Source organism: Anser brachyrhynchus (genome assembly GCF_964034855.1).
Source record: "Anser brachyrhynchus genome assembly, chromosome: 3".
Taxonomy (NCBI): Eukaryota; Metazoa; Chordata; class Aves; order Anseriformes; family Anatidae; genus Anser; species Anser brachyrhynchus.
Genome location: NC_137696.1, coordinates 17,906,130 through 17,923,636, shown reverse-complemented (window position 1 = coordinate 17,923,636; position 17,507 = coordinate 17,906,130). Strand labels below are relative to the sequence as shown.

At 54.8% G+C, this 17,507-nt stretch overlaps 1 protein-coding gene across 1 annotated transcript in view; it reads left to right on the top strand.

The window, feature by feature from the left end:
* LOC308191800 (phosphofurin acidic cluster sorting protein 2-like) overlaps positions 1 to 17,507 on the top strand; it is a 50,923-nt gene that overhangs the window by 21,221 nt on the left and 12,195 nt on the right. The window contains exons 2-6 of the mRNA XM_080584647.1: positions 11,378 to 11,465; positions 16,332 to 16,421; positions 16,790 to 16,915; positions 17,027 to 17,189; positions 17,348 to 17,439. Of these exons, the coding sequence (XP_080440773.1) occupies positions 11,378 to 11,465; positions 16,332 to 16,421; positions 16,790 to 16,915; positions 17,027 to 17,189; positions 17,348 to 17,439 (559 nt within the window). The remainder of the gene's footprint in view (positions 1 to 11,377; positions 11,466 to 16,331; positions 16,422 to 16,789; positions 16,916 to 17,026; positions 17,190 to 17,347; positions 17,440 to 17,507) is intronic.

Genomic DNA, 17,507 nt, shown 5'->3' with positions numbered 1-17,507 from the left:
CCTTAGAAAGAGGAACGTCGATGCTGAATCCCGGGGGAGCTGTCACGCGGGGCTTAAGGAGCGCGTTCCTGTCAGCCTCTGACAGGAGCCGCTGGGCGAGGTGCTTTGGCAGCTGGAACCGAGTGGTTTTGCTTACTGTGCCAGCAGCCTGCCCCAGCTGCAAGTTTCGATGAGCTCTGCATTTTCTTTTTATCCCTGTCGTGACTCAGTGGTACGGTAGCGAGCATTTTATTCTGCGCATATGCTCCTGTGTCCCCGGTCCCGAGGCTGTTGAGGCGTGGTTTTGTGTAAGGCCTGCCAGCCAGACCGCCTGCTCTCCCCTCCGAGGAAGCTCTCGGCGCCGGTTCACAGTGGAAATAACTGGAAGCAGAAGACGTGCGTTGCTGCAGACACTGGGAAAATGGAGCAATCAGCATCCTGGGGTCGGGGGGGGATGAGAGCACCCCTGGAGACTGTAGGAGGGCTCTCAGAGGTGGGTGGGTGCATAGAATCACAGAATAATTGGGGTTGGAAAAGCCCGCCAAGATCATCTGGTCCAACCACCGCCCTACCACCAATGTCACCCACTAAACCATGTCCCTAAGCACCACGTCCAGCCTTTCCTTGAACACCCCCAGGGACGGTGACTCCACCACCTCCCTGGGCAACCCGTCCCAGTGCCTGACTGCTCTTTCTGAGAAGAAATGTCTCCTCATCTCCAACCTGAACCTCTTCTGGCACAACTTGAGGCCATTCCCTCTAGTCCTGTCACTGGTTATCTGTGAGAAGAGGCTGACCCCCAGCTCCCCACACCTTTCTTTCAGGTACCTGTAGAGAGCAGTAAGACCTCCCCTGAGCCTCCTCTTCCCCAGACCAAACAACCCTAGTTCCCTCAGCCACCCCTCACAGGACTTGTGCTCCAGGCCCTTCACCAGCTTCGCAGCCCTGCTCTGGACGCTTTTCAGGGCCTTGATGTCTCTGCTGGGCCTCTCCTCTGAACTCTGTGTGTGGAGACAGGCGTGAACAGAATTTGCTTAAACTTTCCGTGAGGAAACGCGGGTGTCTGCTCACGTACGGAGCCCAGCTTGCATCATCTCTGGCCTGTGGCTTTGTGCCACAGCAGCCCAGGGTGGGCTTGCCCTGGTGGCAGGGCTGAGGGCTTCTGGCTGGCGTGCTCCAGCCGCTCCTCCTGGGAGGCGCTGCCTGCTCGCTCGCCCGCTCTCGAGGAGCTGCTTGCTGGCACGTGGGAGCTCATTGCAATTCAGGGGAAGTAGCTGAAACTTTTCTGGAAAAGTAGGTCAGGGAAATCTGCCTGTCAGGAAAGTCTGGGGGGAGAAAAGGGGATTTGATGAAGGCGATAACAGCCCAACGCAATCCACCTCCATCTGTTTCTATTGAAGGGATTTGTGGCTTGAATGTAAATCATAAAGGCGTCTATAAAAACGCAGCTCCTGCTAGAGTGGCATCTGGTGACCTCGCTCAGCTGTGGCACCTTGTAGCTCTCTCCTGTCTGAGCTGTGCTGCCTGGCAGGTAGGCTTTTGGGCAGCCGTCGGGGCTGGCAGGGTACGGACCGTCAAGTCTCAGAGGGCAGCAGTGTGTCCTGCTAGAATCTTCTTGTCAGCACGGCTCCTGTTTGACCGCAGTGCTTTCCTTTTAAGAAAACCGTGCTTGTAACAGGTAGATTGCGCCTGAGGCTGGACGGAGGAGAAGCCTCGTGAACAGCAGCATCCTCTTCTGATGCAGCAGGTAGGGCTGTCCTTGCATTGCTCAGACAGCGCTGCGATCGGTCTCACCCACCTCTTCCTCTTTGCGTATGTGCCTACCCAGTAGTGAAGAGGCTGCTGGGTTTTCTAGCAGCCTCTAACGTGGAAGAGATTTATTCAGTGCTGTTGCTTTCAATAGGTGCTGGTCTGCTGCCAAAATGGGGAGAGCCAGTTCGGTTTATGTTACTGAAGCAGCTCAGGTTTTCGGGAACATCGATGGCTTTACGCTGTTCTCCGTGTTACACACCGAGAATTGATTTTGGGTGGAGAGAGCAGGAGTTCTTCACGCTGCCAGTTCTTAGCCAAGAACCGGCCCAGTAACTAGCCTTTGGTTATGGGAATAATACGTGCCAAGAAGGCAGCCTCTGTCTCCTACTCTGCGGATGCTTTGGGACCAAGGTCCAAATATAAATCAAAAAGCACCAGATGTGGACTCAGATGGAAGCATAAATTTCAGGTTGGAAGTGCTTCAGTGGTTCATATTGTAAAGGCAAGTCCCAAGGAGAGAGGTTTGCTTCAGAAAACTCACCAGGACTTGTACCAAAAACAAAACCTGGGTGAATGAGGAGAATCTTGTCTAGACACAATGCGATTAATGCATCTTCACGCTAATACTTGAGGCGACGTTCACTCACCTGTGACTTCTGCCAGTGCAAATGCGATGGACCTCAAGCCACTTTCATAGAGTTCAAGACGTGGATGCTGGGAGTAGGAGTGGTAAGAGGCTCAGATGATAGTTGGATCCTTTGTCCCTTTCGGTGGTGAGAAGAGAAACACGCAGGGCTGCCAGAACACGTACACTTCTCTTCTCCAAAATGGGCTGGAGCTGGAGGACCAAATGCTAATGGTCATGCTGCCGGTACTGCTACTGTCACCAGGCTCCCTGGGGCTCTGCTGCAGCCTTGCTTCTGCTTTTCTCACATTCTGGAGCAGCTCAGCTATACAGAAAAAGCCTTATGCACCTTCTCACAGAGGCAGGTTGGAGTCAGTAATCTGTCTGTGGGAAGTCCATTACCACCTACCGAGCAGCTGGCGCACAGCAGCATGGGCTCAGGGTGATCAACAAGGTAAATTGTACCCGGTCCCGTGAACCCCTTGTGGCGTTTCCTCCCGGAACACTATAAAAATTATAGGGTTACGCAGTGTATTCATTTTTAGCTTCCTTTTTGAAAGCGAAAGGGTGACTCACTTTGTGTTTACTAGAGGGGAAGCTCACAAATAATTAATCTGCTTTTGTATGGAAATGAGAGCTCAGTTAAAATCTCCGAAGTCAGTCTATTAAGATTGGCTCGCTGAAGCTACTTTAGATGTGCTGGATTATAAGAACACTCATCTAAACATGTTTTCTGTAGAAAGCCCCGTTAATTGGATGGAGGATTATTATTCCTGAGCAGTCAGAAACCAACAGATTCCGGTCGGTGCCCTCCAAGAGGCTGGAGCTAGCAGATCTTATCGCGTATACCCTCCCTTCTCACGTGGAGGTTCAAAGAGGAGAATCACCTCTCTGCTTTTTCAGGCTCCCAGTTGGTTTCCTTAGCTCTGCAACTTGCCAGCGAACCGAAGTGTTTCATTTCTGGTTGCTCGTGGTGGTCTCCCTGTGCACCCAGGGCAGGGAGAGGCTAGCCCTTAGCAAAGTCTGCTTCCTGATGTCTGTCCGGTGAGCTCCCCGTGCTCGCTTCTTTGAATTCTTTAAAGCTATGAAGACTCTTACTGCAATTTCTTTTAAATTTGCAAATTTATTATTATTATTATTATTAGCTGTACAGTAGGGCGATAGTTAACATTTCCATGTACTTTTTATTTAAATGCATTTCTCTTTTTCTAAAGAATACAGTATCTCAACTTTTGTGTCCACTCTAAGGAGCGCTTGCTTGGCTCTTATCTGCCTGCATCTGGTCTGGAGGAAAGCCACCACAGAGGAGATGAAATGGAAGAGCTTTATGCAAACAAATATTCTTGCACTGAGGCTCAAGCGTAATGGCAGCTGAAGAGAGGCTCGGGATTGCTGAAGCCTGAGGTTCTTGGCCCAGATGAATAGTCACCATTGCGTGGGCCCCAGAAAGCACCCATGACAGAAGGCTTGGGGTCTGGGCAGAACTGTGTACCTTATTAGCCTGGCCCAGATGTAAAATCCTGGCCCAGAGGACTGTGCCCTGCAAACTGTGGGTGATTTCTGGGGGCAGTGCTGTGTGACTGACAGCGCCTGACTTCTGATCGTTCTTGGCCTCCCCAGGAGTGAGATCACGGCTGGATGCTGCCTAGAAGCCCCTTTGCCACTGAACCTGGGCTACTTGGGTTACGGGGGATAATAGGGGACAACTGGGTGCAGAGGAAACAAAACACGTTTCAGAGGAGGCTCACAAAAGCCCTGTGACAGACACAGCTGACTTCTACATGCAGAGCGTTAACTAGGGGAAGAGCAGACCAGCTTGTGCTTTGTGACAGCGCAGGAAAATTAGCCTAGTTGTTGGTTTGGGGTGGGTTTTTTTTGCTTTTTGCTTTCCCCCCACAGGTAAGACGTGCCTTGGCCCAGTGCTGCCCGTGCTTTGGCTGTCACAACGTGAAGGACAGCGGGGCTGTGCGTGCCGCTGGTGAGGGCAGGGGCAACTGCAGTGGGGCCCAGCTCTAACTGGCCTTTACATGCCTCTCTAATTACACGTTGATTTTAAGCAGGGATTATTCTTGTAAAGCTGTATTTTAATTTGCCAAGGCAATTTCAGTGCATATTAAAAACTAAGCCAGTGCAGGCTTTGCATCTGCTAGTTCTGGCAAGATCGTGGTGGTTGGTTATGGAACCCGAGAAACCCAGGACCTCCAGACCTTCCTCCTCTTTTTGTGGTACGAGCCTATTTTAATTCCTCCTGCTGCTGCTCTGGCTGCAGGACTGCTTCTCCCTTGTACAAAGCAGGGCTGGCTGCGCTACAGGTCCGTAAAAAAGTGCAGTGGTGGTGCCCTAGTGCAGAATCTGTAGGGTTTGGGCAAGCCAAACTGCACTGTGGAGTCCCTGGAGGATGTATCCCTGCGACCTGCTTTTTGCAAGGAAGCAGAAGGAGCCCGGCAAGTTTCTTGAAAAGCCAGTGTCTTCAGCGAGGGAGGGTGAACATGAGATGCTACTAACAAGCTGACGAGTGCTTTGGGATCTTGGCTTCCCGGGGTTTGTGTTTTGTTCCAGTTCCTGCGTATTGCCATGCATGCCGCTGGTAACTGTGCTTGGTTTGATGTTTTGTATGCTTGCTTCTTGGCCCTGGGAGCTGAAGATAGTGCGGTCTAACCGGGCCGCGGTGCTGCCCCTCCCTCCAGGCATCGGGGTGGTTTGTCTGATCCCCTTACAGCATTTCTTTTTAAGGACCTGCCAGATAGTTCTGAACTAGGTTTTTCGTTCCAGTACCTTCCTGGGATGCCCCGGTCCTGAGCCTTTAGTTCAGTTTGCTCCCTTGGTGTTGTTGTCCTTTGACTTTCGTCTTTCTCTTAAAAATCATAACTGATTTCACAGTTACTTGCAGTCTTAATTATTGCCTGCCCTTCTTAACCACTTCCTCTGTGTTAGTTAAGAGTCAGAGGTGCCTTTCCTGGCTGTTTTCAAAACAGTGTTATTTTGGGCTTGATCTAGCTTTTATTTCTTTCACGGTTTGGTCAGTGAACCAAAACAAGTCATGTTGTTGTCTCTTCTGCTTCAGCCGGCTGGTGCGGAGCCGCCTGTGGGCCAGTCCCAAGGTGCATGCACTGGCATCCATTTCTCGAGCAGGCCACGTCGAAGAGCTGGGGATGAATCCTTTCAGGAACATTTAAACGCCTCCCGTGTAAAATTCAGAGCACTTGGGAAGAAAACAAGGGCACTGCGTCCGAACGTGCAGGTTTGACTTGGCCAACACACGCCCAGACAGGTGGAAAGGAGCACCTCTGTCACACGAGGTGGTTGCAGGCAGCTCTGTGCTAAAAGGAAAGCTGCTCTGTGGCACCAGGTAAGCTGCAGCTCCTTGCTGTGTAGCGTGTGAGAGCTCTGCTAGGGCTGTGACAGATGGCTGGCTCTTTCTAGGCAGGTCGCAGCGTTTCTGTTCCCATCTTGCTTGTTGCACTGAATGCACAGAGTTTGCTCTCCCGTGATTTTACCACTTCTGTCCCCCCTTTTCAGACAAGGGTGCTTGTGTCACCTGTGGTCAGCACAGTGGCCTCACTGGTCTAGGCCAGTGTGGTGAGGGACCTGCGTATCAGAAGCTCTTTTTTTTTTTTTAATAGCTGCTGGAAACCTTCATGCAGAAAACAAAACCTCATTTTTGGTCAACCTGGTCCCTTCTTGCTGCTGCTTGGGCAGTAGCCTGCAGAGACCGATAGGGCTGGGGTGGTGGGTGAAAAGCAGTGCTCTCAGCAACGCTGCCGCGTGCAGCCACAGGTGGGTACCAAACTTCAAGCTGCCTCAAAGGAAAAGATTTAAAGCAAAACCTTGAACAGAGGCTGAATACATCTGGGAAGGAAGCACAGCAGGTTTATTAAAATAGCAGCACTCTGGCTGGTGCAGATCTTGGGGTGATAATACCAGCCCACGATGACTTGGTAGGGCATTTCTCCGTTGCTGACTTTTTCTAGCCCAGAGCAGCATGACCGGACTGTAAAATGGCACGCTGAGCCGCTGCCGGGTTTGTGTCTGACATGAATCAGGTTAAACGTTAGCAGGAGGAGTACTTTGTCGGGAAACATGCAGTTCCAATTAGCATATTCATCTTTCCACTTAAGTTGACCAACGGGTCAACTAATTCGCTAATTTAGCATTTATGGAAGAGTAGAAGGATGGTAGTTTAATAAAAAAAAAAAAAAAACAGTCTGCAAGTGAGAAGTGGTTTGCATGGAGAGCTGTGCTTGCCCCATGGCGAGGCACGTCCAAGCCTCCAAGGGTGGCCCCGAGGAGAAGGAAATTACTGGAGCCGTCGGCAGTGGGAATCCTGGGCAGTGTGTTGCTGCTCTGTGCTTGGTGGGGATTCTGGAGAATGGGCAACGCTCCCCAAATTGGTGTGTGGCCTTGGCCAAGCACGTGTGCCCTGACCTGGGGGGCTGTGACCTGTGTGATGGCTCTGAGCCCGGCATCTTCATGCCCCTACCTCGCTGCCCCGCTGCTCGGAGCCATCCTTTCCTTAGGCACACGGCGTTACGAGCAGTTCACGTCTTACTCCAGGTGCACCGCCGGCACGCTGACTTGTTGGCAGCACGACGGCAGCTGAAAGCCTGAAGCAGAGGTGACTTTCTGGAGAGGGGAGCACAGAGCAAAGCACCCTGAGGGCAGTGTTGCTGCGGGTCTGCCTGCCTCTCCCCGTGGCGGGGCTGGCGCACACCATTTAGTGCACCGTGGCCGATCTCCTTTATCAATGATGGTTCGAAAGCATAACCTGCTAAAACCCTGCAAAGGAACCATTGCAGCTGGTCCAAGAGCAGTTTGGGCTCCAATACACTCAGATACCGGCTTTGAGGAGGAGAATGATTTTGCACGTCGCGTTACCTATAGAGGAAGAGTTTTATATCCTCGATGACCCGCTCTGCCCTGGGTGGCTGTGCCGTCTCAGTGGCACCGCCACGCTGCGAAGCACGGATCTGGACCCAGAGGAGTGCTGAGAGCTCGCAGTGAGAGAGCAGGCTCTTCCCGGGAGGCCTCTGGGTGGCACTCCGAGCTCCTGGGCAGCCCCACGCGTGTCCCCGCAGCGGGAAAGCAGCTTCTGTGTGCGTGCGTAACCGACCAGCCGGCGGCAGCGAGCTCAAGGGCAAAGCACTGACCAAAGCAGAGCTGTTCGGAGATCATCTGCCCGGGGATTAAAGAGTTAGGCACCCTTCCAAGGGCTGGTGGGAGCAGGACGTGCCTGATAAGTGTACGTGTGCTGTGAGATGGTGACCTTTAATGCAATTAAAAAGGGACTGCCCAGGCGGATGACTGCAGGTGGGGCTGCTGGGGTGGGCTTTCTCTCCCGGAGGACAGGAAAGATGAAATGCTCCGGGTTAATGCAGTGGCACTGAGGGCCAGCTGAATGTGTTGTACATGGAAAAAAGGCTGGGTTCTGCCCTGAATGGCCATCCCACGGGGCATGGGCTGCCAGGCCATGGGAGGACTCTGGACAGCTGAGGGCAGCCAGCTGTGAAGATGAGGAAGGATGGGCATAACCGCTTTGCAGGGCGCTGTGTTCTTCCCTTTGCCTCCCATTTGTCCTAACTGAAGACACCGTCTTGCTCTTTGGTAACGTACACCCTGCTGACACCGGCACTCTCGGCCATCCCCAGCACACCTCTGCCCTCCTCCTGTGTGGGGGCCCCTCTTTTTTTGGGGACCCCAGGAGGAGCTGGCATGGCCCTTGGCCCCCACTGTGCTCGTTTAAGCCACCTGAGTGCCGCTCGCTGTGGCCACGGCAGTGGGAGAGCAGAGAGGCAGGAGCGTGCTAGCAAGCCGTGTGCGCTCTGTCACGCTTTCCCCAGGGGAGGCTCTCGAAGCAGGCTGAAGTCGGCCTTCATCCCAGGTCATCTTCACGCACGTCACTGGCCCACCTCCCTGAGCTGCGGCGCCTGACGAGGAACCCGCTGCTGTCCCAGTTCTTCGCTCCTGGTTGCTTGCAGCAGGGACGTGGCTTCTGAAACGGGAGTAGGTCTCCCTCTGCGCGCACCAGCGGCGCCTCATCCGCGTGTATCGTGGCACAGGATGCAGTGCCTTGACCTCAGAAGGTTGGGAGAGCACTGTGGGCAGCATCGCGCCACGCACACCCCGCTCCTGTGCCCTCCCTGCTGTTGGTGCCGCTCAGAGGTGAGCTGTGGGCCTCTGGGCAGAGCGCGTGAAGCTGGTTTTGTGGGCACCTGTGAGACTGGCGGGTCCCAGGCGAGCTCCAGGGCACCCCTGAGCCCTGGGGTGCCTGATCCTCCTGGCTAAGCCTCCAGCTGCTGCTGTTGGAGGCTTAGTCCCCGGCTGTGCCCATAACAGTGTTAGTATTGACCAGGATGCGTGGAGGGCCACTGCTAGGAAGGGCGGATGCACTCTGACGTTTGTAGATGGCATGGGAGCTTCAGACAAAATCCTGGCGGCTGCTGCTTGAAGTCGGTCAGGATGTTCAGGAAAATAATATTTAGTCTGAGCTGCCTTAGTCTCAGCTGTCTGAGCTGGTGGTCAGCAAGCCGAGTACTGAACAGCGCTGGATACTGGTGGAGAAAACGTATCGTATCCACTCACAGGGAGCATGAGGCCTGCCCTTCAGGTTCCAGATCCCATTAGGGGCCAGATGTGCCTTTCGAAGAGCCCTCGGTGCTGCCTGGCTTCGTGTTCCAGCCTTCACCTTCAGCGTGTGACTCCAGCAGAAGTCCTACTTAGCACCTCTGGCTCCTTGCTGGCTCTCCTGTGCAAAAACAGATGTCGAAAGTTCCTTGGTTGCACAGAGCTCAGGCTGCTTCTCTGCCAGGCACCTTTTCCAGTCCGTGGATAAGCTATGCGTACTTATACAGCTCCGGTTTTGCAGGGTGCCTGTTCTTCCTGTACTGCTCACGCCTTGCGTTTTCATCCCGTTTTCCTCGCCCCTCTGCCAGCCTTAGGAGCTGTACTTCTGGTACAGAGGAGCTCAGTGCCTCATCCGGGATGCTCTGGAAAATTACACCTTTGAGGTTTGAATGCCATCAGATTCAGTGAGCTCCTGCGTTTGCTTTTTTTTTTTTTTTTTCCCTTGGCAGGATGCGTGTTTGCGTGGATGTGGGTGTGCTCCTTTCCCTTACCGTCATCTCAGCTGAGGATGGGGGCAGTGACAGACGTGTGACCGTATGTGCGTGTGCTCCTCTTCCCTACCATCTCCTCGGCCGGCAGTGGCGGTGCTGTGCGGCTGAATAAAGAGAGAGAGCTGCACAAGTCAAAGGAAGGAGCTGCTTTATTGTGCTGCGGGTTTAAAAAGCCGTGATCAGGGGAGGGGATTTTGCAGGTTGGAAGCAGCATTACACAGCTGTGACCACCGGAACCCAATACAGAGGATGTCCTTGCCGTAGTTCCACAGCCCAAGAGCACTTCCTACTTACCCTGTATGATCAGGTAGATCCAGATTTATAACTTACCTACCAGAAAGTTCAATGACTTGGGGGGATCACGGACATACTGTTCTGATCTTCGTGGATCAATCCTGTCCTACGGGGATCTGCAGGGATTAGCGAGGGACCCGCTGCTGTCCAGACCTGTGCCTGCACAGCAGTGACACAAATCTGGGCGATGCACGGACTGGTTAAGTAACGGATAAAAAGGGGGTCATCAGGGATAGGCAGGCTGCTGGGGAGCACCCTTCTGAAATAGGTGTGCTCTGTTGCTGCAAATACGTTTAGACTCCAGAACACGTGTGCTAATCTCAGTGGGAGGGGAGGTGGTGTTGCAGAAAGCACTGGTTTGAAAACGGTTTGGGGTCGCAGGGTGCTGGGCAAGCGATATCTCTGGGGGCAAGGGCAGTGGGTGGAGGCAGGTGCCCAGCTTTCTGCACGTGGTGTGGCTCTCCTGCTGCGTGCAAGAAAGCTGGAGAGGGTAGAAAGAGAAGAAAGGAGCTTTAAAGTGCCTTATCAGACATAAAAGAGCTCAGCTGTTTTAGGCTGAGGAAATAGGCAGAGCTGATCAGCATGCACGTACTCTTCCCCGAGGAGAGCCACCAGGTACCAGTGGGATTCCTGAGTTCCTCAGAGAGGAGCATGAACAGCGAATGAATGAGCTAGTTTGGGTAGGGAGCACGTTTTGCAGCGAGAACAACTGCCAGGTAGAACTGCAATCTTTCAGTATCCTCAAATGAAGACTGGATGTCTTTATGGAAGGTTTAATCTTTTGGGGATGAATATCCATGCGGGTAACTACAACAACTGGAAAATTTGAGTAGTCCTTGACTTACACATGCAAGCCGTGCACCTCCAGGATCTCCTCTAGGATCTAGGGAAAGCCAAAGTTAGCACTGTTTGGGGAGTGGTGGCAGCTAAGCTTGGCCGTCGTTCCTTGCGAATAACCTCCGTGGGAGCATCCCATAGGCCCCTAGGCAGGAGGTCGGGGTGGCTGGCAGTCTCACAGGCACCGACTAATCCTTTGAGCAGCCGAAGTAGCTCTTCTCGCTGAGCCTCGGTCTCCTTCATGGTTTTTCCCTGCCACTTCCCGTGCAGAGTCCCCGGGCTGCGAGGTGCTCAGGGTGGCTCCGCTGCAGGAGGCGTCCTGCGGGGCTGCTGCCTCCCGAGTCAGCTCCATGCAGCACTGCGCGAGAGAAGAGCCGAGTGGTGATGCCTGCATGGGAACATTTGCCTTAACTAAGTCCGGGATAAGAATGGATTTAGGTGCTTTGGTTTATAAATAAACAGCACTCGTGGCCAAGGTAGATTTAAGCAGAGCTGGCAACAGCCCTGCTTGGGAAGGGATCTCTTCACCACATGGCCTGCTGTAGGACTTCCTGTCGCACGTTAATCCCTTAAGCCTGCTTTAGCTCCGTTAATTTTCCTTCTTCCCTTTTTTCCCCAATGGGCTGTCTCGGTGGCGCGTGAACGCCGGCGTTCCTTGGCCAAGCCTGTGCCCGCGGCGGGGCCGAGCATCCAGGCTGCCTTCCGAGCGCCGGGTACCATGTGGCAGGGCCCCAGGGATGGTGGTGCCTGAATGCGTCCCATTCTCTCTGTCTTACAGGCTCTGCAGTCTGCGCCTGAAGAAGCTCACGGTGCTGAAAGAGCTGGACAAAGAGCTGAGCTCGGTGCTCATCGCCGTGAAGATTCAGGTAGGCTCCTCTCCTTGCCCGGCGGCAGCAAGCCCATCCTCGTGCCCTCGCGGTGAAGTGCCGGTCAGCGTGTCCCTTGCTTTGTGCCGTCCCCTTGTTCCTGCCTCCTATAGCACCCTTGGGGTGATTCTGGCTCCCAGGCAGGGGGGAATGATGTCCCAGCAAGCTGCCTGGTGCTGGCTGGCATCGGGGGTGAATTTGGCTAGGCCTCCGCACTAGAACAGTGCGTCCCGCTTCCCTGCCTCAGCCAAGGCTCTCCTTACAAGCTGCTGTTGAGGTTTGGCGTCCCCTACCCCACTGCCGACCCTTTAGGCGAGCTGTAGGTGCTGGGTGCTTTCTGGCAGTGCTTGCTGTTTGGATCCCCCTCCCTGGGGAGGGCAGGGGCTATGTGAGGGATGTGCGTGGCTTCCGCAGGCATCTGCACCCTGTGGGATCTCGCTGCTGCCTCTGCTGTCCCCTCCCTTTCTCCATGTGCCCTGGCCTGCCCTGGTGCTTCTACTCTGAACCAGGCAGAGGGAAGAGGAAAGGATCTTTTATCACCAAGGGGAGAGGGAATTTGCCCCCATCCTCACATGTGTGTGATCCTGCCCTCTCCCTCTCTCTGTGGCTGGTGGTGGAGAGATGGCTCCTCGTGGGTTGTGGGCACAGGCTTTGCCAAGGGACAGCAAGGAAGCGCGATGCCTCTGGAGCGTGCTGTCCTTGCCACAGCTCCCCCGACCCAGCTGGGATGCCGGTGTCCTTCCTTCGTTCTTGTCAGCCGGCCGAAAAGCTGCTGATCCCATTGAAAGCATCGTGGGGCGGGCGCTCAGCAGCTTTGTCCTCTCCCTGAGCTCTTTGTGCCGCACACATTAGGATCTAAATCCTGGATTAGTGCTGGAAGCTGCTGCATTAGTGGAGCTCTGGGAGCCGGGATTTGCCTTCATGGCAGGGTGGGTTCCTTGCCCAGAAGGATCTGAAAGCGAAATGTGTGAAACGTGGGGCCTGGAGGGAGGAAAGGAGCCGGATGCCGTGTTCCATACGCTGTCAGTGTCTCGCATCACTTGTCTTTTCATCTCTGCGTGTACGTTACCGTTCAGGAGAGCCAAAAACACAGGGCTGTGTCCATTGATGCAGGCCCTAGCGAGGGAAGAAGCTGGGCAGGGAGGCAGAGAGGCTTCAGCAGTGACTCCTGGAGGCCACAGAGGCTTTTCTCTGCAGGGCTCTGAGGCTGCGGTCGGGGTCTGGATCACCTGCGGCTGCGTGCCGCTGTAGGCTCCCTGCGAAGCTGAAGGAAACTGGAGGAGAAGGCTCCTGCCCACGTTCCCCTGTAGCTCGGCGCACGTCACGGGAGCGGGGTGGGCTCGTGCGCCTACCTGGGCTGCTTCCACCGGCCTGAGCGGCCACCTTGGCAGGGCTGGGGACTGCCGAGCCTTCCCGGGAGGCAGATGGAGGCTGTAGGCAGCTCCAGCACGGCCTGCCCACAGACGGGCCTCAGATGGATCCATCCCTCCCGCTCCTCTCCTAGGTAACAGATGAGTCACGGCAGCAAGTAGCTGTGTGAAGGCTGCCCGGCGAGCGTTGCTGTCTTTTGGGTGGAAGCAGATGATACGTGTGGTTTGTGGAGGACCTCGCAAGTTCCCAGCTGGGGACTGGTGGAAAGGGGAGCTGTATTCCCTCACATTTCAGCGGTAGCTCCGCTGGGCTGGGGCAAATCCTGTCAGGGTGCTGCTGCTCCCAAGGGCACGTTACACAGAAAGGAAGCTCGGGGCCTGCCCGAGTGGGGCCCGCATCGGGACGACAAGTGCCAGGCCTGCTCCATGAAAATACGTGCCCCAGAGGATGGTGGAGGCCTCTCTGGGATGTCCCAGTGAGCACACTGATCTGGTCTTTAAAACGCAGCTTCCACATGTGGTGTTGCTCCCTCGTGTGGAAAGACCCCTGTCGAAGGGCCGAGGGAGCTTTCACGTCTGCAGAACACCCTCATTTCCCGGAGGGGACCTGAGTGTTCAGCGTCCTCAGTCAGGGGCTTCCCGTGAGGTAAAAGTCCTAACTACTGAAGTCCAAACTACTAAACAGGGGACTTGCTCTCACCTCCCTTGGGTGGTTTTTAAAACTTTACCCCTCGCTACCTCAGGGGGGCTTCCTGTGAGGTAGAAGTCTGAACCACTGAAATCCAAACTACTAAAAAGGGGACTTGCTCTCACCTCCCTTGTGTGGTTTTTAAAACTTTACGTCTCACTATGTTTTTTAACAGCTTGGAGATGTCACGGAACATTTCCTACTGCGTATTGTTCAGCGTGGCATTAAGAGATTCAAATGTGCCTGGCGCGGCACCACAAAGGTGCAGTTATCTTGTCTTGGCTTCCTCGCTGTGATTATGGTGTGAAGGGAAGTGTGGTGCTCCCTCTTGGCAGAGGGAACTCCCAGTGCTGTAATTCAGGAACTCTCCGTCTTGAGCTGCGAACAGAGGAAGCAATCGAAGAAAGAGGAAAGCTGGTCCCCGCACTGCCAGGGCAGGTGCTGGGGCAGGGCTGCAGATCCTCCTGCAGCCGCTCGCTGGATGTGGCTGGAGACTCAGGTTCAACCCTTGGTGCTGTTGTGGAGGGGCGATGGTGCCAAACTCTGTGTTTTGAACACCCATCAGAGCAGATTTATACCTGAAGCTGGGGGCTGTACCTGGCAAACCAGGCCTGGGAGCTGTGTGCTTGTATAGAGCAGCGCAAGCTCCGGTACGGTTGCAGTCTGTTAGGTAGTGAAGATCTACGAGCAGAACCGCTCCCTGCTGCTTTTACTTCCTCAACAATCTTTGTTGTCTGTGGTCTGCACTGACGCAGTCTGATATTAAGTCTTCTTTTAGTACCGAGGGTGATACTTGAGTGTTGTGCTGAGAGCTAGGCCTTGCCTGCCATTACCCAAACTGCAGAGCAGCTGAGCTACGTCAGGGGCTCAAAGCCACATCGGACAGAGGTTTGAATTTCTCTAGGGATGGAGATCCCGCAGCCTTCCTGTGTCCTGTCCCAAGTGTTGACTGCCCTTGGGAGGGAGGAGTCATTCCTAGCACACAATGGTCATTTCCCATTTTCCAGCTCATCCCCATTGCCTCTCACCCTCACCTTTGAGAGGAGTCCAGCTCTGTCTTCTCTGCGCCCTCCTGCTAAGTGTCTGTGGGTAGCAGTGAAGTCGCCCTTCACCTCTTCTTCCTGCTGATCAACCCCCAGCTCTCTCAGCCTCTCTTTCTACGTCCTGTGCTCCAGCTCCTGCTGATCCCAATGTCTTCTGCTGGACTTGCTCCAGTCTGTCGATGCCTTCCTTATACTGGGGAGCCCAAACTGGTTCCAGAGCCCAGGTGTGGTGTCACCACTGCTGAAGAGGGGAGCAATCCCTTTCCTTACCTGCTGCTGCTTGCACTTTTGCTGGGCTGAAGTTCCCATAGTGGTAAGGAGCACAGAGGCTGATGATGTTTAAGAAACCTTCATTTTCACACAACCCAGACTATGCTCAGCTTTCCTTTGCTGTAGCGCCGTCCCCAGACATAACGTCTTCATGAAGAATAACTGCACTGGTGCGTGCAGTTTGATGAAGGACTGAATCTTTGGTGGGAAGTCTGCAACAAACAGCAAATGGTAAATGTGCCTAAGTAAAAGGTTGTGGTGGTGACCAGCTATCGTCTCTTAATGAAGAGCAATGCAGGAAGGAAGAGTCGGTGCGTTCTTGGCCAGGAAGGCTCCCAGATGGTGAAGGGGATTAGCTCCACCTCCTCTCTTCCGTTTCAGGAAGCCTTTTCACAGGGAAAGCCTTGCTCCTGGCACAGTGGCTGGGAGCAGTGTTGCAGGCAGCTCAAAAAAGGCCTCTTGGGAACGAAGGACTGTTTCTGTAGAGCTTGTCTGTGCCTCAGTATCGGCAAGAACTGTAATGCTGCACCACTGCAAGATACGGAGGCCTTTCCTGCCTCCCCTCTATAGGGTTGTTTTTCTTTTTTTCCCCTTCCTTACTAGCCTGGGTAACACCAGCAATTGGGGTGCAAGAAAGGCCTTCAACCAGTGCCACCACTGTGGGACATCTTATCCTTGAAGCTGGTCCCATAGCCCTGTGGGGACGCAGCCATGGGGTATGGGCCTTTTGGGAAGGTCCGTGAGTTCTGCTGTCCTATGACCAAGAGAGCCTGGTGCATACAGAGGACATTTTTCATCCCCCGGATCATTCGGTCTCTCTGGGTCAGCAGCCACGCCGTAGTTGGAGGTAGTGAAGGTAGGAGAGAAGTAAAGGAAAGGGTACTAAGAGTGGGCTGTGTTGACAGAGATCCCCTTTTACTGCCCTCCTAGGGGGAAAAACAATTGTGTATGTGGAAAGGTAAGGACTGTTGCCAGAGGAAATGGCTAGGAAGAGTTTTTGGAGAGATGAGCTGGGCGAGGAGGGGACCCCTGTTGCCCTGGGGTGTCCTGCCTTGGTCCCAGCAGAGCCAGCTGTGCCTGGGTCTGTCTGCTGGGGGAGACGTGATCCAGGACTGTCCCGTTGTCCCTTTCCCGGCCAGGCAGCGTGCTCGGACCTTTTCCTTCCCCTGCTGGTGCTGTCTGCCTGGCTCCAGCAGTGTCCGCAACCGCAGCGTCTGGGTGCGAGGAGCCAGGTGAAGCAGAGCAGGCTGGGGAAAAGCAGGTCCCAGCAGGTGGGCAGGGAGAAGAGGCCTTTGGCAGCTCGGGAGAAACCCCAGGCTTTCGCAAAGTGTTTATTGGTGTTTGCAAGGTGACTCTGCGAGGCGGAACAGAACAGAGCCACAGCTCTGGCTCCTTCCTCACGGGCTACGAACACCAGACCTACGTGTGTGGTGCAGTGGAGCCTGTGGCCAAGACGCTCCAGCTGAGCTGTGCGTGCCTACCAACCTTCTTGCAGGGTTCGAAGCGAGTCCTGAGGTCAAATGAATATGTCCTCCCGCCTGGCGGCCTGATGGAGACCGAGCTGGAGCTGACCTTCTCACTGCAGGTACCTCGCCTGGCCCCCTGGGCATCCCGGTGCTCCCCTCGCCCGGCATTTCTCAGCAGGCGTGGTTTTGGGGCTCGCTGGGAAGGGGGCAGCCTCTGAGGAGGGGCTCTGGAGCCTGCCTACGCCCTGACGAGCACAGCACAGGTTCATGCTGCTGGCCTGCTGCTCCAGGGTTTCAGGGGGTGTTTCTCTGGGCAGTGGGGATTTGGGGGATGATGTGGAGCACAGCTGGCCTTTGAGGGGCACCTCAGAGGTGGGCAGGTCAGATCCTGCTGTATATCAGCACCGAGGAAGAGTTCCCTACCTCCCCGTGTGCCATCCCGAGCCCTGCCCTCACGCTGCCCTCTCCCTGTGCTGCCCTCCCCCAGTACCCGCACTTTCTCAAGAGAGACGGCAACAAGCTGCAGATCATGCTGCAGCGGAGGAAGAGGTACAAGAACCGCACCATCCTGGGCTACAAGACCCTCGCAGTGGGCATCATTAACATGGCCGAGGTACGGGGTGCTGGGCACGGAGCGGGAGCTTGGCACCACCAGTGCCAGCCCTGGGGAGGGAGCTCGGTGCCACGAGTGCTCTGTGTCACCCGCATTTGTCTGTCTGCCTAGGTGATGCAGCACCCGACGGACGGAGGGCAGCTCCTGAGCCTCCACAGCAACATGAAGGACGTGAACATCCGAGTGGCTGAAATCAGCATCTACTCCTTGTCCAGTCAGCCCATCGACCACGAGGATGGGAGTGTCCCCTCGGGCCCTAAAATCAAAGCTTCAGGTGTGTTAGCGCTCACCCACAGACCTGAAGGCAAGCGTTTGGGGTGGGGCACGGGTAACAGAGGGCGTCCCCAAGTGTCTGCCAGCAATACTGAGCGTTTGACTGGAGCCTGGACAGATGTCTTGCTCAGCTGTGGCATCTGCAGTGTCTGCTTTCAGATCGCTCCCCAGACATTGATAACTACTCTGAAGAAGAGGATGACAGCTTCTCCTCGGAGCAAGAAGCCAGCGATGACGCTGTTCAGGGCCAGGTAAGGGAGAGATCTAGCAGGGTGGCTTATGTCCTGGTCTCATCTCTCAGGCAAGGATCAGACGTTGA